Source organism: Harpia harpyja, chromosome 4 (assembly GCF_026419915.1).
Source record: "Harpia harpyja isolate bHarHar1 chromosome 4, bHarHar1 primary haplotype, whole genome shotgun sequence".
NCBI classification, from domain to species: domain Eukaryota; kingdom Metazoa; phylum Chordata; class Aves; order Accipitriformes; family Accipitridae; genus Harpia; species Harpia harpyja.
Genome location: NC_068943.1, coordinates 44,172,100 through 44,190,803, shown reverse-complemented (window position 1 = coordinate 44,190,803; position 18,704 = coordinate 44,172,100). Strand labels below are relative to the sequence as shown.

General features: G+C 48.1%; 2 protein-coding genes across 12 annotated transcripts; both read left to right on the top strand.

Moving 5' to 3' along the window:
* The first annotated feature begins 4,364 nt into the window (after positions 1-4,364).
* LOC128141582 (TLC domain-containing protein 5-like) lies at positions 4,365-8,925 on the top strand. Of its 6 annotated transcripts, none has more exons than XM_052786491.1 (3): positions 4,365-4,576; positions 5,466-5,662; positions 6,286-8,925. In XM_052786491.1, the coding sequence occupies exons 2-3, from the start codon at positions 5,467-5,469 to the stop codon at positions 6,822-6,824; spliced, it is 735 nt and encodes a 244-aa protein (XP_052642451.1). In that variant the 5' UTR covers positions 4,365-4,576; position 5,466; the 3' UTR covers positions 6,825-8,925. The 6 variants fall into 6 exon arrangements, with proteins under 6 accessions (XP_052642451.1, XP_052642450.1, XP_052642452.1 ...); XM_052786490.1 differs by having other exon boundaries at positions 5,463-5,662; XM_052786492.1 differs by lacking the exon at positions 4,365-4,576 and adding an exon at positions 4,727-4,840 and having other exon boundaries at positions 5,463-5,662.
* On the top strand, positions 6,989-18,458 carry LOC128141584 (TLC domain-containing protein 5-like). 6 transcript variants are annotated; one of them, XR_008235121.1, is made up of 4 exons: positions 7,197-7,393; positions 13,928-14,127; positions 14,550-15,295; positions 16,563-18,458. XR_008235121.1 is itself a non-coding variant. In XM_052786497.1 (3 exons), exons 2-3 carry the CDS (start codon positions 13,929-13,931, stop codon positions 15,086-15,088), a joined length of 738 nt encoding a protein of 245 aa, XP_052642457.1. In that variant the 5' UTR covers positions 6,989-7,063; position 13,928; the 3' UTR covers positions 15,089-18,458. The 6 variants fall into 6 exon arrangements, 5 of the variants coding, with proteins under 5 accessions (XP_052642457.1, XP_052642454.1, XP_052642453.1 ...); XM_052786497.1 differs by lacking the exon at positions 7,197-7,393 and adding an exon at positions 6,989-7,063 and having other exon boundaries at positions 14,550-18,458; XM_052786494.1 differs by having other exon boundaries at positions 7,160-7,224; positions 14,550-18,458.
* The last annotated feature ends 246 nt before the right edge of the window (positions 18,459-18,704 follow it).

Sequence of the window (18,704 nt, the reverse complement as noted above, 5' to 3'; positions counted from 1 at the left end):
GGTCAGCTGCAGGGACGGATCATGCCAACATGCCCTCCCTGTGTGAACTTACCCCTGCCATTTGCCTCCATGGGATTGCTTATAATGGTGGGCTCTCAAAATGAGCTAAGGCAAGTGCTGCAGACACAGAGTAATAGCTGTTCAGCTCCCCTCCAGCGCTGGCTCTGTCCTGCTGGAAAAGCCTGCGTGGTTGCTGCTGAACATTAATAGTGGAAGATCTCTAGAAATGAATGCACTCACGTATACACAACCAGGGACTGGTTTTTGTTCACACGCAAGATCTTTGCTACTGGATAGAGAATTGGGGTTGATATGATATTTAAGTATTTTGCCTGATTAATTTCCATTAATTTCACATAAGCAGATGAGTTAAACTGGCTGGGAGGCTGGTGGGGTGAGACTAAGGGAACTGTACTAAAATGGTGGAGGGTAGGAGAAACAGGAATGAACAAACCAGCAGAAATTTGTTTTGCTTTTTAACTAAAACATGCCAGTGTTTTGTTGGTTTTGTTGGAAAGAAACCTTTCCAGAGTTGTGTTTCTCTCTTATCTGGTCTAAAAGATTAGAAAAAAGTATACTTTTACATGAAAATTTCAATTCTGACATAGTTTTAAAAAAATCCATTCAGAAAACAAATTGTTGCAGATAAAATGTGTGGGAGAATTTTCCTCTCCTGTCTCTGGCTGGGATGGCATAAACCCCACGGCGTACTAAGATGAGCCAACGCGCATTGACGACTCAATTGCACCTGCCACGCTTGAATCCTGCCAGGTGCATTGCTACGGGCTTGTGCCCATGGAGAAGAGATGCTGTGAGTCTTAAGGGAGAGGTGTAGGTGGTAACCGGCAAATTCATAGCCCCTCCCTCAAGGAGCTGCCTTTCCTCTCAGGCCTTTCACTGAAACACCTCACTCGAGCTCCTGTGAGGGCTGGCCAACACTCTGAGAGGAGGAGGGAGGATGAAACAAACAGTCCTTTTTCATGCCAGCCTGAGAAGTGTTTTGCATGTGACTGTTCACTGGGTGTGCTGCCGCCCTATGAAGAAAGTCAGCAGGATTTGGATTTTGACCAAACAGCAGCTCTGGCCAAGGATGAAAAAGAGGGGTGGCTGGCTCTCACTCTGTAATTATAAAGACCCCTTAAGAAGCTTCCAGCTTTTTAAGCAAGAATTTTACAGTCCTTATTCAAAGCCAGTTCCATATGCAAAAGATGTTCAAGTCGCATGAAGGGATCTTGCTCCAGCCTCTCCCTCCTAAGATATAGACCTTCTTAAAATTAATACTCTCCATAATGGAAATAAGTGCATCACAGGATGGCATATTGCTAAGACAATGACACTTTCTCTTTTGCTTTTTTTCTTTTTCTTTTTTTTTTTTATGTTTTGGCTATTGTGAATATTTCAAGATTAACAGGAAGAACAAATTTAAACCACCGATCTGTACGTTTGGGATACCCTATCTAATTTTACTTCCTGCATGACCTTGGACAAATGACTGACTTAGTCCCCATTAGGCGATGGTGATGATAATCCTTCCCTTCTCCCAGTCCTCAACTTGTGCTAAATAGCATCGTTCACAAATGATGAACGTTACAGCTGATTCTGCTGCCAGCCATCATAGATATTTATTACACCGACCCTCAGCAAAGCTCTAGTTTCCAGCTCATTTCTATTGTGAAAAATCTCAAGTGATTTCATAGATTATAAGCAATTATTTAAAAGCTCAGAAGTGACCATTCTGATTGCCTTCATAACCCTCACCTGCAAATTTTGCCCAGTAATTCCTGCATTAATCCTATACCTGGTAGCTGAGTTGTAACTTGGTTACTGATTTCAGAGTCAGCTGACAGTCTACTTAAACACTTGGTAAAGGCTCCCAGAGGTTCGTGAGCCTCTTTGTCAAAAGAGACCAAAAATAAAGTTGTGAAAGGCAGCTGACTATTTACAATAATATATTTACAAGTTACTGTACATGTATACACTCTTACAGTACAGAGAAGATAAAAATCTGGTTCTTAACTGACAAGGACCATTCCATTTAATTTTCAGAAATTTCTCTAAGTAATTTGCTCCCACAAAAGCAGCACTGCATAAATTTTGGAATGTTATTTCTGAAAGCTGGGAGGGAAATTAAGAATGTATTAAATGCTCAATAACGGTATCTGCACATTAGTATTGCAGCTAAGATCAAAGCAAAGCTGTGTTGTGCAAACACATCATGAGAGCTGATCTCCACTGAAAAGTTTATAAACACAATAACAAGTCTCTCAGATTTATTGATAAACTGGTTCTGAATAGGAAAACAAACACTAGCAGCTTGTTTGTTTCACAAAAAGCTACAGTTGGAAAGGAAAGGTCTTCATTCCCCCGTCTTCTAGGAATACTTCCAGCCTCACAGGAGCATCTCAGGGATTAAAAATATACAGAGCAGGAAATTCCAGCTTTCCAAGTCTAATAGTCACCTCCCACAGCCATAGATAAACAATGCAGGGAACAATTGCTCACAAGCAGATGTGCCTCACAGTGGCTATAAGAGCTCACATAATCTCCTGAGCGACCTGATCTGCTACCAAAGCAGCCCTTGTGCCTGAACAGTCTCCACGGTCTCTGTCCCTACTCTTCTCTTGAGGAGAACTCCTCTGCTCCTCCACCGTTGGGACTTAAGCATCAGTGACGTGAAGCCCATGTGTGTGTGAAGAGCCAGCTGTCAGCTGCGTGCCTGTCTAAAAACACCTCTGTGGGTCCCATCCCTATTGCTTGTGAGTACAAGGGGTGCAACCCCATTCATCTTTTATTTTTATCTGTGGTCTGGTCATTCACAAGCTCTCTGGAGAAATGAGCCAGATCCCACTCAGCTCCAAAATCAAATCAAGGACATGGTATGCCTTTGGAAGTTAAGGTCTGTCTGCAGGTAGACCTCTCTCTCTCTCTAGTTCCTGCTCTTTTTCTCAGCCAGAGACAACCGAACTGGCATCCTCAGCATATAAAATGGACAAATACTCCTGACTTTCCTTTCTGTTGACAGATGCTAGAGTGCATATAGGAGATGCACTCCTATTAATGACTGACATCAAGGGTGACTTTTCCACTTAACTGCTGTAGCAACTCCAGAGCTCTAAGCGAGTGTACAGGCCAGGTAGGAGGTGGGGTACCTGATACATCCATGATGTTTAGCAGTGAGCAAGTTCAGGCAAGACTGAGAAAGGTTGGAAAATTAACAATTTGCTGTTGGTATTTACTTTATTTTATTGTTCATTCCCCTTTCTTTCCCTGCTTTCCACCTGTGAGGAGAATGAGTGCAAGCTGGGAGAACAGGGCTCTGTTCCTTGCCCTTCCCAGTTTTCCCTGTCGCCTGAAGGGAGACTTTGAGAATTTCTAAGTGTTCAAATGATCCCATCAAGTGCCTCCATCATTCCTGATGCTCACGGCCTTGGGACTTACAGTCCTGGTAGAATTAGCATAGATCCTAACACTCCAATACAATGCCTTCAGTAGCTGAGCTTAAATTCAGGCTCACCTTTACAGATGACAGCAGGGACTAGTGCCCGAGCTGCAATGCGACCCCCTTTCTCTGTGCCGGGAGTCCCTGCCTGCACAGCCTGGGGGCTTCGCTTCAGAATGGGGGCCAAAATGCTGGCAAAGGAGAGAAAAATCAGGAAGTTCTAGCTCAAATATGAGAGCAACCTATAATCCACAATTCAACTAGAAGCATATTTTAGTGTGTTAGCAGAGTTTTTATAACACAGAGAAACATCCTACGGAGTGCAGCACACACGACAGGCCTAAGTGACCATAGATGAGGCCTCTTACGCTCTGAGTGATTGGTTTCACTCCTGGCATAGAGCTTTTGGCTGTAGGGAGGGTTTGGGTTGTTTGCAACACACAATCTCCTTTAGATAGTTTTTCAAGCAAAATGAATAAACAGAAATTACATGGTACCAGCGCTGAGAATGCTGTCAGGGCTTGGAGGAAGCACAGCCCTTTCCTGGTTACTCACTCCTGCCTCTGCCCGGCCCTGGTGCTCAGCCCCAGCTCAGCTCCTCGCTCGCTCATCCTGTTCTGCGTGTTCTGCGTCACATCTCCCAGCACATGCCACACCACTCCCCAGCTCTGGACCCAAGCAGTCCCAAACTTACCGGCTGCTCTCTCAGCCTCCCCTCCTTGCAGTCAGCACAGGACAACACAAAGGTGGGCACCAGAAGCCCACCCACTCAGCTGCTGTTTTCAAAACCGGTACAAAACTTGAAAGAGAACTCCAGGACGCTTTTTTTTAAAAAAACACAACACCAGCAGGACAAAAGCACCTCCCCTCTTGCCTGATCCAGCCTTATTCTCCACTTTAGTCTCCTTCATCAGAGAGAACATTCAGCCACATTAAAGTCCGGGGACCCTCTGGGACTCTTACAGCGGGAAGGCTGAGGCTGGACGGAGGTACCAGCCCGGCTGACACACTCCAAACGCCTGTCCTCGTTTCGCCTACCCAGTTTCCCCTTCCCTGCACCGTCCCCCGGCAGCACGGCCCCTCTCCCTGCCCCGGGGCACGCAGCCGCGCTGCTCGGATCCTTTTTTCGCCTCCGGGGTAGGTAAGCGGGGCAGAGCAAACGGGGATGGGGAGCGGCTGGGGGCAAGGGGAGCAGCCTCCGGGGAGCTGCCCCGGCCGGGGGCGGGGTGAGGAGGGGAAGGAAGATAAAAGCCTCTCGGGGTGCACCGGCACCGCCTCCCTTCCCGGGCAGTCCCGGAGCCCGCAGCCGGGCGGCAGGTCCCGGTCCCGGTCCCGGTCCCGGTCCCGGTCCCGGTCCCGGTCCCGGTCCCGGTCCCGGTCCCGGTCCCGGTCCCGGTCCCGGTCCCGCGGCGGCGGCAGCAGCAGCAGCAGCAGCAGCAGCAGCGAGGCCGGGGTAAGGAGCGGGCAGGAGGACGCCGGGCTGCTGGGCGACCCCGGGGCAAGCGCTGCCCTGGGCCGCGCCGGGGGTGCCTGTTCTGCCCCATGCCCTGCGGGGGAAGGGGGTCTGGTCCCCCAGGTGTGCCGGGCTCCCCCCGGGGTGTCCCGGGCCCCCGGCGCTCCGTCTGCCGGCCCCTGAGGGCGATCTGAGACGCTTTGGCTCGGGGGTGTGTGTGCGCTGGGATTTTCTTTTTCCCCAAATGCGTTAGGGTCTTGGTAATGAGGAGGGGCTTGCAGGGGAATGGTGCTGAAGAGGGCTCAGGAGAACACATGCTCACAGGAAGGGTACAAGGCATCCTTTGGTGCTGTTTGTTTTGTTTTGCTCGTGTGTGGTTTGCTGTTTTGGGTTTGGTTGGTTATTTTGGTGTTTGGGTTTTTTGGTTGTTTGGTTTGTTGGTTTTGGTTTTTTTTTTTTCCCCTGGGGTTTCTGTGAGTGGGCTGGGGTGGATACTGAGGCAGATGATCTGCATGAACACCCCTTGCCGAGAGGGCTGCTGTGCTCATGACGCCTTCACTCTGTGTTCAGCAGGATGGTTTCCATTGTTCTCGAGGTGACCTGCAGCCTTGTTGCCTGGCTGTTTCTGTACACCTGCTTCTGCTACTGGAACAAGCACCGTTCCTACGAGTGGAGCTGTCGCTTGGTCACCCTGCTGCACGGGGTGATTGTCACCTGCCTCTCTGGTTACGTTGCTCTCTTGGATGGTCCCTGGCCTCTCAGCCATGCAGGTATGTTTGGAGTCTTACCCTGACACATGTCCTTGTCATGCAGTGTGGACACCTCTGGTTCTGTTACAGATGGAGTGGGGGGCTGATTGCTTTTGTTGTCTGTTCTCTTATGTGTATGTTTTTGGGGCAGGATTTTAACTCTCTTACTTCTTCTCCAGCCCTTACCACTTCTTAATGTTAATCTTTTTATTCTTGTTTGTTTGTTTTATCCATGTACATATTGAAGGTTTTCAGGTTGGCAGCTTGAGTTTATTGCAGCATTAGCTGTAGCAATGTGTTGAGAATAGACCAAGTGCTGTTCACATCTTTCAGGGTGTAATAACTCTTGGCATTTGGCTGTGGGGTTTTGTTTGCTGTTTTCTGTCATTAAATCTCAAATAGTTCTGCTGATGGGGGTCAGGCTTTCCATCCCTGCTTTCTAAAAGGGTGGAGAGAGAAAGAGAAACAGAAGTGTGGCAGGATGGGATGGCCTGCCTGGGTATGCTGGGCAGGCTGAAGTTTTAGCCCATAGGATCAGGCTGGAAACTAAGGAGGAAAGAGGCATACTCACAACCTTTATTGCTGCATATTGTAAAAGAATGTCTTAAATAAGACCCCAGGCTTATGTACATCTTTCATTTCAGGTTCACCAAACAAATCTCTTCAGATCCATGTGCTGTCCCTGACCTTGGGTTACTTTATCTTTGACCTGGGTTGGTGCCTATATTTCCAGACAGAGGGGGTCCTAATGCTGTTCCATCACACGCTGAGCATCTGTGGCATGATCATGGTGCTGGGGCTCGGGAATTCTGCTACAGAAGTCAATGCTGTTGTATTTGTGAGCGAGATCACCAACCCACTGCTCCAGACCCGTTGGTTTCTGCGGGAAATGGGGTGTTACCACACTTTCCTGGGAGAGATGGTGGATTTCTTCTTTGTGTTCCTCTTCCTGGTGCTGCGAATCGGGGTAGGAGCTTTGATCCTGTACGCGATGGTGACATCCCCTGATCCCAGCTGGCTCCTCAAGGCTGGAGGCCTGGCCATGTACATTGTATCTTTGGGCTTCATGGTTGAAATATGCCGCTTTGTGAGGAGGAAAATGATGAAAAAATATCATTCCTGGACAAGCCTGAGGAGTAAGAATGCACCCATGAAAACTAACGGGCACTTGACAGCTCATTAATGGGTTGTGGATGACAATCCCTTGGGCTAGAGTCCTGGCTACTGAAGACTATTCCTGTGAAAAGATCTCCTAAAAGTGATGTGGAATTGACTTTCTGGCACTGGCAGTAGTCTGCTACCCCTGGAGGAGATGAATGAGTGCTAGGAACACGGGAGAGCTGAAGAAAGAGGGGTTTGCGTGGAAATCTGAGGAACCTGACATGTCTACTGAACTCTGATTCCCTGACTTCTCCACCAACGGTACAGTCTCAGCGAGGGTGGCAATGCCAGACCTATTCAGTCTACAACCAATAATTGCACAATCTGTATGTTCTGTACTCATTTTGGAGGTAGAATTATTTTATAATGTAGAGCCAGAAAATCAAATGTGAAAAATCCTGTCTTCCTGCCAGTGGGACCAGGTAGGGGTGTGACCTAGCAAAAATTTACTGAGCCTTACTCTCCCTTAATCCTGGAGTTGGACAACATGCTTGACTAAGTTACTTGGATGAAAGCCTCTGAACAAGATTCAAGTGCTTGCAGGGGTATAGTGGAGTTGTCCTTTGAGTGTGTGAAGTGATGGTACTTGAGGTGAGACAATGTTTTACCTCATTATTTTTAATGATACTTTTTTTTTTTTTTTTAAATACTTGCATTCAAGCAGATACTGATCTTAGAGCAGTGTGACTTCACTGGGATTGACTCAGGCCCTTGCAAACTCCCTTGCAAACTAGAGTAAAAAATTAGACTTGTGCCAATAAACTCCATAAGCAGGTGTTCACCTAGCCTTGGATTGCTTTAAAAAAAAAAAATCAGGCACTTTGTGGGTGAGAGATGATAGAGAAGAGCCCTCTCTGGATGCTCTTTCTGTTCTGAGGTTGGCTCATTTACAAGCCACTTAAGCTGAATGCATGGCTAACGAGTCTAAGTGACTATATTTTCAGGGGTGACTAATGTTCAGGCAGATCTCAGTGTAACATCTGCTCCCATACCAGCAGGTCTCGGAGTATGGACCAGTTCTCCTGTTTTCTTTACCTCTCAGAATTATGTTCTGACATTCCCCCTGGGGTTTTAATGTGAATTTCGCTCTATTTAAGGCTGCAGTTCAGACTTACTCTCCCATAAAAGCCTCACTTACAGCTGAGAAAAAAATGGGCTTGTGTTGCCCTCAGGCTTAGCAAGGCTGGTTGCCTTTCCTTCCTGCTTTCAAAGACCTTGTTTAGAGGAGCTTCTTTATGGAGCTAAAGAGACCCTGAAGCAGCCTGTGTGGCTCGTGCTCAAGTGAGGTGTCACCCCTGCTGCAGAGATGGAGGGGAGCAGAGGGAATACAGCTGCTGTGGGGATGCAGCCTTACTAGTTCCTCCTTGCCTCTTATCCCACTAACTCTGGCACTGTTCAGGGCAGATATCTGCCTTGGCTGAGGGTTAGAATAAGGTGTCTGGAGAGATTAGAAAATGACATGAAATAACCTAACTTTTGACGTGCCCTCTGAATGCATTGCAGCTGTGAATCCAGGCAAGTTAGCAGGCTAATATGTTTTTCTAAACAGGAGCCTTGCACTCCTGATAGGTTGCCAGCATGGCTGTGGAGGGCTGGCCTCGTGAGGTGTGGTCTTGCCAGAGTCACTGTGCTCTTCCAAAAAATCCGACGAGTGATGAGACTTCTAATAAAGTTATGTTCTCTTTTTAAAAAGAAACGGTTGCTGTAATGTTCTTTTGTTCCAGGTCTTAAGGAGGCAACTGAAGTTAATGCTGAGGAAAACAGGCTTGAGGGTAGCCTAAGCATGCTAAGGCTAGTAGTCATTGACAAAGCTCTGGCTCATGCCCTTCGTGCAGTTCAGGAAGGAGTAAGCTGGTGGGGAAACAAGCACAGATGGAGCCATGTGCTGTGGAGCTCAGGCTTGAGATGTGAAGGATAGATGAGGGTCAGCTGAAGCTCAGATTTGTGACTAATCTACCCATAACCTGCCTTGCCAATGAATCATGGTCAATATCGCAGGGAACTTAAGAATGGGCCATTAAACTGAGGTGTTTTCTCTTGATAGACACGAGGTCACAGGGTAACTGTTAAATTCTAGTCATGGCCCACATCACAGGTTCCCTTTCTTTCTGCAGCACCAATGCCTCTCTGTTGCTGCGTTTCATCCTAGGAATGACAAATTCAGAAGGCTTGGGTTGCAAGGTGGTTTGTCTACACTATCTTTGGAGAAGCAATTGAAAGCGTGAAAACACCTTTGGTGTTATGAGATGTCCTTGAGCCACTGCTGAGTGGCTGTTTCCAGCTGAGAACCTGCCACTGCTGGGCCAGGACTCTGCTGTCTGGAGTGGAGGTGGGTCTGGGCTTGGCTTCCAACAAGAAAACTCTCTTCCTTCAGCTGAGGCACAATAATCCAATGCACCCAGCTTGCTTGCATATAAAACAGAACTGATGGTAGTTATCCTGTGAGATTTGAAGCAAAGTAAGTGCCCTCAGGTGGTCATGCACCACATCTCATCTAAGGATAGTTTTAGCGTTAAACTCTCTAATGTGATGCTCGAAAAGCATCTGGCTCCACCATCAGTATCCCATCAGATTTCTTATTCGCTAACATTTCAAAGAATGTAATTTTTAATACAGGTGCCTGATTTTTATCTGTCAAATATCCTTGAGGGCTTTTACAGCCACAAAAAGTGAGCATCAGTCTTGGCCTGTCACTGAGGAAGGCCATTGGGCTCTCGTGTATTTCCAGTTCTTGTGTATTTCCAGTTTATTTTTGGACAAGAAATTTCCCAATGTTGGCAAGTTAATACCTTCTGTGACCCATTGGTACTGTAAGCTCTTGTTAGAATAGGTACAGAAAGAAGACAAGAAGAAAGAATGTACTGCTAAGGGAGGATGTAGCTATACTAAAATGGGTAGCAGTGTGAGCAGAGGTTCCTGTCCTGAGCTGTTTTGCTGAATGGTATTCATCTGCAGACAAACTGAGCCAGTGCAACTCAGCCTGCCTATTTAAATGGCTGACTCTGCACAAAGCAAACAAGAAAATTAGTGTATAAGCTGCACCTAACTTCTGGTACAATCTACTGGGAGATGATTTAACTTGCCGCCTTGCATCTTGCTAGATGCAAATTTTGCACACTGTATGATCTAGGACAAAACCACCCACAACTCCTTCTCTATATTCTACCTTGGGCATTAAATGGTCCTTGCCTTGTTAGGACTTTCAGAGTGCTCTTCCGTGACCATCTCTGTTGTTCTTCCTGGCTGCTCAGTTTCTGTGCTATGAGTCAATGTTAGCCCTATAGCTTTCTGTCTGTCAACACTTCTTTATCCGAAGCTTAATACTAGAACATCTCCATCTTAGTTATTATTGAGGCTATTGGAGGGGGCCTGGTGCCTGGTCTAGCAAAGGTGGGGGAAAGCAAGATGAGAAGCAAATGCACTATTAATGCTAGTGAGGATGTTGTGCTGAAACAGCTGAAGAATGAGCACCTTGTAGCAATAGGAACCTGTGCCTGGCCTGAACTGGAAAAGTAAGATAGAGATCCGGTTGAAAACAGGCTTATTACAAGTGCTGTAAGAGGCAGGACAAGCAACTGCCACCACCTGTATTTCAAAAGGTAAAACTTGACAGGATGAAGGAAAAAAGCCAACCCTACTTCTGGGTGTGAGAGGTTGTTTTGATTGCAGCTTACGAAAGGAGTGAGTGTGTTGGTTGGAGGAACGTTTTTGTAAGCTACTTTAGGTGTCCCGCATAAGCCCTGTATTTTGCTGCTCCGTGGATGCAGATGAAGGCGGGCGAGAGAAAAGATGGGGTTTAGCACTGAATGCTTGTAGCGAGAAGAAATTGCTAGGCTTTGTAACTGCTGCATAAGCATTGGATGAGAGGGTACGTTTAGAGCAGGGCTGTGTGCTTTCCCAGCCTGCTGAAGCTGCAAGCTCTGTGCTGTGCCTGGATGCTAAACCCCGCGGGGTATGCTACCTTGAAGCGGGTGCTATCCTGACACGGTTTTTTGCAAGTTCTGCAGAACGGCGGGTTTGCGCCAGGCGCTGCCTGGGTGTGACCGGAGCGAGCCCAGGTCTGCCTGCAGCCGCGTGGTCGTGCCCGTTCTCCTCGGGACGCGTGAGATGACTGGAGCGGGTCCCGGGTGCGTGGGACTGATCTCCCGTGCCCACAGACTAAAGCGATGATGCTCTGTGTGGGTGCGTGTGCCGGGTGAGAACCTGACCTGCCTCTCGTTCGGTGACCAACAGCCTCCCGGGCGCTGAAGCGAGGTCCTCCCCGCCTGACAGAGACCCGCCAGTTAGAGCAGTGGGGGCCAGACCCCGAGGCCGCCAGCCTCTCGGCTGGGTTTAGGAGCGATGCGGCCCCCTCCCTCCCGCTCCCTTCCCGCCGCCCTTGCCGTCCCTCCTCCTCGCCAGCAGGTGCCCCTCGGCCGCCGCCGCTTCCTCTTCCCGGGCGGCGCAGATAGGCTAGGCCGGGCCGGGCCGGCCCCAGCAGCCGCGTCCCTCCAGGTGGGTACGCGGGGCCGGGCCGAGCGGGAAGGGCCCGGCCCCGCGGTCTTCCCCCGCGGCTTGGCGGGCCGCGGCCGCCGGGCGCTCCCCGGGGCGGGCACCTTCCCCCGCGGCGGGGGGCCCGGGCCCGGCGGCTCCGTGCGGCCGGTCCCCGCAAAGCTGCGGCAGCCGCTGGGGAAGAGCGGGGCCGGCGGGCGCGGAGGGAGCGGGGCTCGTTCGTCGCCAGGCCCGCGGGGCGGCAGGGAGGGCGGGCGGCTGCATCCCGGAGAGGGAGGCTGCTGGCTGCGGGAGGGCTCGGGTCGGCTGGGCAGGCTGTGTCCGTGGTTTGGGGGGCGTTGTTTCGGCTCCCTGGGCTCCTCCATTTTCTCATTTGTCCAGGGGAAAAAAAAAAAAAAGGAGATAACGGTGCTTTGCTGGAGGTGGCTATCTAGTTCTTAAGCTCTTTCGGGGAGGGCAGGGCTGTTCTGGACTAGGTTTTTAGGCTCATGTAATTATTGCAGAGCCTGCTTTCATTCGTGACCCCATTGCTACTGGTGGTACAAATGATTAGAACTACTGATGTTTTTAAGGGATATCGCCCTTTCCAGTGTGTGGGGGCAGGCGTAAATCACAGGTGCAATATATGTTGTATGTGCTCATGACAGATACTGAGCTCTGATTTGCAATTGGAAGGTAGCCCCCATCTTTCTTTCCAGGGAATGGAGAAACATCTTCTTCACAAGTGGGTGTGGAAAATGCCTCAAAATGTTTAAAAGGTCATTCCTCTTCCTTCTACCAGCCTTCTTCAGCTGGTCAATCCCTTTTGTCACATCAGAATTCTTCCTGCCCTATTTGCCCTGACTCTAAATGCTTACGGACCTCAAGTACCAGGGATGTTAATGGAAACACCTGCTCAGAGCAGTTAATCACATCCTTATTTCATTTCCCTGTGTTCCTGAGGCCCATTATACTGTAATGGTTTTGTTTACCCAGCCTCCTAAGTCATTCCTAGTCATACTTGCAAGAGGCCAAACAGGAAGGTTAGGTATTGCAAATCTGACTCCTCATCACGTGTAGTCCTTTTGGTGTTCCCCAACCCTGACAGTGAATCCAGCACGCTGGTCAGAAGGTACCAGCAGGACCAGTGGTGCTTTTGCTATTATGCAACTGGAAACTCACGTATCCCAGAGCGTGACTCAACTTCTTTCGATGCGCTTCCCTGAATGCTCAGAAGTAATGACACACATCTTATATTTCATGGAAAGGTATTATATATAGGAACAAGATGTAGATATTGGAGTATTGGGGGGGCTTTTAGCAACAAAAGCAATATCCTCCACAGATGTTTATGCCCTGTAATTTTGTTCTGGCAGTATGTCTTTTGCTTGTTTGAGAGGTTCTGTATTGCACAGTGAGTGAGGGAAGGTGTATAAAAGAAATACTGCTGAAAAAATCGTGATGGGCATGGCTTCTAATCCTTTTGTATCAAAAAGATTTGGAGGTCTTGGTGCCAGAAGAGATGGAATGAAGTCTGCAGTTAGGAGGGAAAAGTGGTTTTCACCTTGTCTCGCTCCTCTCAAACTGCAGAGGAGGGAGCATCCAGTGCCTTGGTGAGGAGAGGTGCAGGGCAGGGCGGGGGGCACTCGTGGACTGCAGCCAGGGGTAAGAAAGGGACTGGCTGTGAGTGCTTGGCTGCTCCCAAAGGTGGTGGGCCGCTTCATCCGATCACCGTTTGCTGGGGGGTGCTTTGTTCTAATCTGAGCTTTGTCCTCGCACACTCATGAAGAAGCCTGAACTATATGTTGTTTCACTGGAAGTTTTCCTGGGGAGGACAAGGGGATTTTATAGTGGGTTTTTTTTCCCCAAATTGTCCTGGAAATGTGTTGATGCTAGAAGGTTAAAATTCAGTAGCAGGAGGAGATGGCAATGCCTTTGTGTTTCTTTTGACTTATTTGCAATTGGTGTCACTGCACTGGGAAGATTGATTAGCAGTGGACCTAGCAAGAGACTGTGTCTGTTTTGGGTTTTCTTGTTTTTTTGTTTCAGGAGAGGAGGAACCAAGCTAGCAAACAGCATGACAGGGTGAGTAGGTCAGGTGGGGCAACACAAGCAGACCAGTCAAATGCAGATATATGGGCAGGGAACTAAAATGAAGGGGCAGGTGTAGCTCTGGATCAAAGCCTTATTGCTGGATGTGGTGCTCCTCAGCCTGTCCCTCAGGCAGTGCAGATGAGCACTAACACATCCCAGCAGATCCTGCATCGTAGACTGGTTGGGGAAGTCCTCCAAGGTGCTTTACCAAGTCATGGTATGTTTTCTGTTCAACCAGGCTAGGAACTCACTAGCTTACAAGGTCATTGCTTTCAGTGCGTCTTCCCACAGCTGAGGTGACACTGGTGGGGGTCTGTGTGCTGGTGGCCACATGGTGAATCTGCCCTAATTCTCAAGGATACGCTTCTTTGATGTAGGCCTTTCCCCAGAGGAATTGCAGTTCCTCTGCAGAAAAACTGTCAGGAGCAAGCAACACCATCAGGAAACAGCACTGTATGCTCAGTGCTGGGATGGTTATGGGTGAAATGCTGTATTGGGTTGTGCTAACCCTGCTGAAGGCTAGAGCTTCTGATGCATTTTGTTTTTCTGTTCCTGTGACAGGATGCTGTTCACTCTGCCTCTGCGGGTAGCCTGCAGTCTGCTCGCCTGGCTCTCTCTCTATGCTTGGTTCTGCCATCGCTACAAGCACCGGAATTATGAATGGAGCTGCAGGCTGGTCACACTGACCCATGGCATCCTTGCTACCTGTCTCTCTGCTTACATTGGCTTTATTGATGGTCCCTGGCCTTTGAGTCACCCAGGTAAGTAATGGAAGTCATGGTCCCAAGTCCCCCAATGGGTGATGGCACAAAGTGGGGTTCTCCTACCACCTCAGTATCCAGCCCACTTGAGGAATGATGATTGTAATGATAGCTGAGCTGCTTTGTGATGGAAAGTACTAGAGAAATGGAGAGACTGGTACTGTATTTTGCTAGTGTAATGGCCCTCCCCAGCTGCAATCTGGCAGAGCGTGTGATCACGTTGTGTGGCCATTACATGCATGCAGCTGTTAGACTAACAACTATAGTATTGTGACTCATTTGACTTCTCCAGCTGAGCTGTGATCAGTACAAGCTAATACCAGCCTGCCAGTGCTGAAGGTGAATACCCATTCCTTGTCTCAGATCCTGCCTGCTTGTTGCCTCCATGCTTTAAAGCTCTGTCTGGTGTCTTTATATTTCAGGATCACCAAACACAACTCTTCAGGTACATGTGCTGTGCCTTAGCTTGGGCTACTTCCTCTTCGACCTTTCCTGGTGTGTGTACTTCCAGGCAGAGGGTGCCCTGATGCTGGCCCACCATCTGGTGAGCATCTTGGGCATCACAGCATCGTTGGCACTCGGGGAGTCAGCTGCGGAGGTCAATGCCGTCATCTTTGGTAGTGAGATCACTAACCCGCTGCTGCAGGCCCGCTGGTTCCTGAAGGAAATGGGATGTTACCACAGTTTCACAGGCGATGTGGTGGATTTCTTCTTCGTGGTCCTCTTCACTGGGGTGCGGATTGGAGTGGGGGCCTGGCTGATGTACTGTGAGCTTGCTTCTCCCAAGCCCAGGTGGTACATTAAGCTGGGTGGTGTCATCATGTATGCTGTCTCCTGGGTTTTCATGGTCAGCATCTGTCGCTTCGCTAGGAGGAAGAGCATGAAGAAGTACCGTGCTTGGAGGAGTCGGAGGAGTGATGAGTTACACTTGAAAACTAATGGACATCTGAAAAACCACTGACTGGATGCTGAGTGAAGACTTCCTCGAGTTCACAATCTGGCAAGAAGGGGATCGTGCCTGAAATGCCACTGTCGGGAGAGGAGCCAACACACGTTAGCAATTCTGGAGCCAGATTTATCCCTGGCATAACTCCACTGAAATCCATGGAGCTATGCCATGGATTCATTGGACCTGCAGTGTTTGGCCTGGCAGAGGCTGGCTCAGTGTGTACGTAAGCATACGCTAAATTATATGAGTGAAAGAAGGGCTAATTTTACAGACTAAACTTAACTAGTCCAGCAGTGCAGGTGTAAATAGCAATGTTAGTAGCTAACTCCTTCAGCACTGGTAGAATCTTGGAAGAGAGGAGAAAATAACAATAGATCTTCATGTTCAGTGTCCTGTACCGTCTAGACAGCTAGAGTGACTCTTCATACTGCTAGGAAGAAGCATTTTCTAGTGTTTCATTGGAGTTGGGATTCCTGGCTCTTCCACCAACTTGTTATGTGACCTTGGGCAAGTCATGTAACTCTCTGTGCCTAATTTCCCCATCTGTGAATTGGGGGTGATGGAGCTGATCCATCTGTGTTATGCACTTTCAAATCTTTACTTGAGAGGTGCTATATAAATGCAAAATGATGGTTGTTATCTGCACTTTGTTCATTATCCCTGTGTTTCCTTTGGGAGAAACGATTTTGGTGGTTGAGCTAGAGGGTGACTCTAGAAAGAACAGGTTTTTTGGGTAGGTTATTTTTTCCTATCCTTGCTAATTCCCTTTAATAACTTATTTAATAGCATATTGATAACTTGGTTTTCAGTAGTGTCCAGAAGCTCTAATTAGCACTGGCGCCTTGCAGGACTAGGTGCTCTGTATTCACACCCAAAGACACAGCCCTTGATAGGAAACACTTTTCTGACTTTTTATCTCCTCTTCATCCCTGACTGTTAAACCTCCACCCACACCCTCCAAATACTGCTTTTAGCTCTTGAGTGACCAACACTCTCTGTTATGAGAAGCCCCACCAGGACTTGCCAGTAAGTGGTTTTCTGGCTGATGGACCAAGCCCTGATTTGTCTGCAGAATGCCAAAATTCCCTCTGCTGTGCTTATTGGCCCAAATGCAGGCATAGTGTGGAGCCAGCCTGAGACCAAATGGCATGCCTTGAGATTGTCAGACAAATACCTTCCCCAAGCTGTAAGTAACTTTTAAAAATAAGAACAGTAAATGCAGGGTGTTTTACTGCAGCAATCTGCAAACAATCTGTACTTGCCGGTTTGGGCAATCTAAAGGGAACAGGGTCCAGAACCTGATTTGTAGTGAAGGCTGTATATTTCTCTTGCCCTTGAAAGTGTCACCCTGGATTCAGACAGCAAATCTGAACCCAGAGTCTGCCACAGGGCTTGGGGATAGTGGGGTACTGTAGGTGAATGTCTGGGAGCTCTATGGAAAAATGATTGAAAAACACTTGAAACTAGCATTGATGTTTTTCCCCAGGACCATAGATACCAGTTTTGACAAGAGTGTTTCCTCTGATCCAAATTGGGATTTCTGGTTGAGGAGTGGCCAACATGCATCTTCAAAACACGGTGGCTAAGGTGGAAGAGCTACCCAGCTTCAAGTCTGTCCTCTGCTCTGTTCAAGCCAGAGACTTAACCTTGGCTCTCCATCATCTGAATTGATGCCTTGACCCCTGGGCTTTGAATTCACTTCTGTCTCCCTGGTTGGATCTGGGTCACTTTATAAAAGTGAGCATTTTACAGCCTAATAATTAAAGGAGAGAGAGGCACAGAATCTGGCCTTTTTTAAGCAAAAAAGTGAACCTCACTGGGAGAAAAAAATAAGTGTTACTTATCTGGTCCCATTTGCAGGGAGAAACTGTCCCCCAGTTGGCAGCTTCTGGTGTTTATTTCACTGTATGTTCTTAAGCACTGTTCCTTTGTTATTGCTGTCATTATTATGATCATTTATTTTGAGCCTCAGCACCAGGCCTCCAGTGCAGCTCAGGTGCCAGTTCTGCTGTGAGCCTTGCCTGTTGCAGCCAAAGACCTGAAGAGCCCAAAGCACTTCAGATTAGCAGAGCCAACTGATGGGCGAGCTGGTCCTGAAAAGGAAACTTGACTCATTTAGCACAGCGCAGTAATATGAGTATTGAACCTTGAAGGGAGACAAGAAGGGCTGGTTGGGGCTTGCTGGTTCTTTCCCAGCTCTGCTGCTGCTGTCAGGCATGTCAAGGAGCCTTTTTGCCTCAGCTTACCCACTTTATTAAGTGGGTACAGTATTAGCTACCTCTCGGGGTGTTTTAATTTGTTAACAGTAAGACACCTTTGATGAATACTTGGTGGTCTGTGTCAAGCTGTGCTGCATAAAGGCAAAATGCTGTTGCTTTGAGTGAAGCACTTCTCACTATGACCCGTCATCAATACTTTGTTACCTGAACATGGCACTTCCCAGCATCTGGCTTGCCTCACAAAAGCAGGAGTCCAAGGTGTTTTACAGTGGTGCTTATGGGTAGGAGTCAAAAGGAGTAAGCTAGACACGCGTAAAAATCAGCCGTGATGCTGCTTGTTCAGGTGGACTCCCAGGTTGAAGAAAGGATGTCTGGTGGGTTTTTTCTAGTAAGGATTACAGTAAATTTGGAGCCAAAAGAGTTTCAGCAGCCAGCCTGACCAGGGAATAAGGGCTTTCAGCAGCAAGTCCAAGTCCTGAAGAAATGTAGGTGAAAACAGCCTGTTAATTTCTCAGTGCGGCTGTTGACTTGCCCACCAAGAAGAGTTTCCTGAGCAGTCGTGATGATTTGGACTCTGACCTCTGCTGAGATTTGGTGTACAGCTTACTGCATGGCTACAGCCCTTCTGTGGGGGCTGTGCAGCCCATACCTGCCCAAGTGAGTAAGATGTCAGTTAGTGACTGCAGGTATCTATGAAACACCTTGTGTGACGATGTTTTGAAAGATAATGCACTTAATGGCTGAGTGGTCCCCTTCTTTGAACTGGGGGGAAGCTTGCTTGGAAGAAGTAGAGCACTGTGATCAATGTTGAGGCTTTAGAAGTTAAACAAGGGCACCAGAAAATAAAAGAGCAATTAGGAATGGCTTTATGAGGTAGAGCTAGCAATGATGTCTCAGAGCAAGGCCTCGTAGTCTGTCTAGTGGGCTCCAGCATAGAATCACAGACCCAGAAGAAGTATAACTTTCAAGCTATGGAGCACATGGTGGGACCTGTCCTCAGGCTAGTCCATAATGGCTAGAGCAAATTGTAAAAGGAAACTGCAGAACTAGTGTGAAATAACAACTTGTGTTTGAATTACTGTGTAATAGCAACTAATGTTCCACCAGTGAATGGTGTAGATGCTTTGTATTACGTTTTATAAAATAAAGATTATTTAATTATATGAGGAATTTGTTTTCTCTCTTTGGATGCAATTCTTAAGTTGTATTGTGTATTGTTGGATGAGTTGGCATTGCCAGTGCAAATGAACAAAGTGATGGTCGGTGGGTGCTTTTTAGGGAGTGAGCCAACAACTTGTTAGCTTTCACCATTATTGCTTCTTAGACATGTTAACAGGCAGAGAAACCACTCTTCTTTGCAAGGTTGTCCTGAGGAGTACTTGGTAGTTTGGCGTTTGCTAATAGGTGCT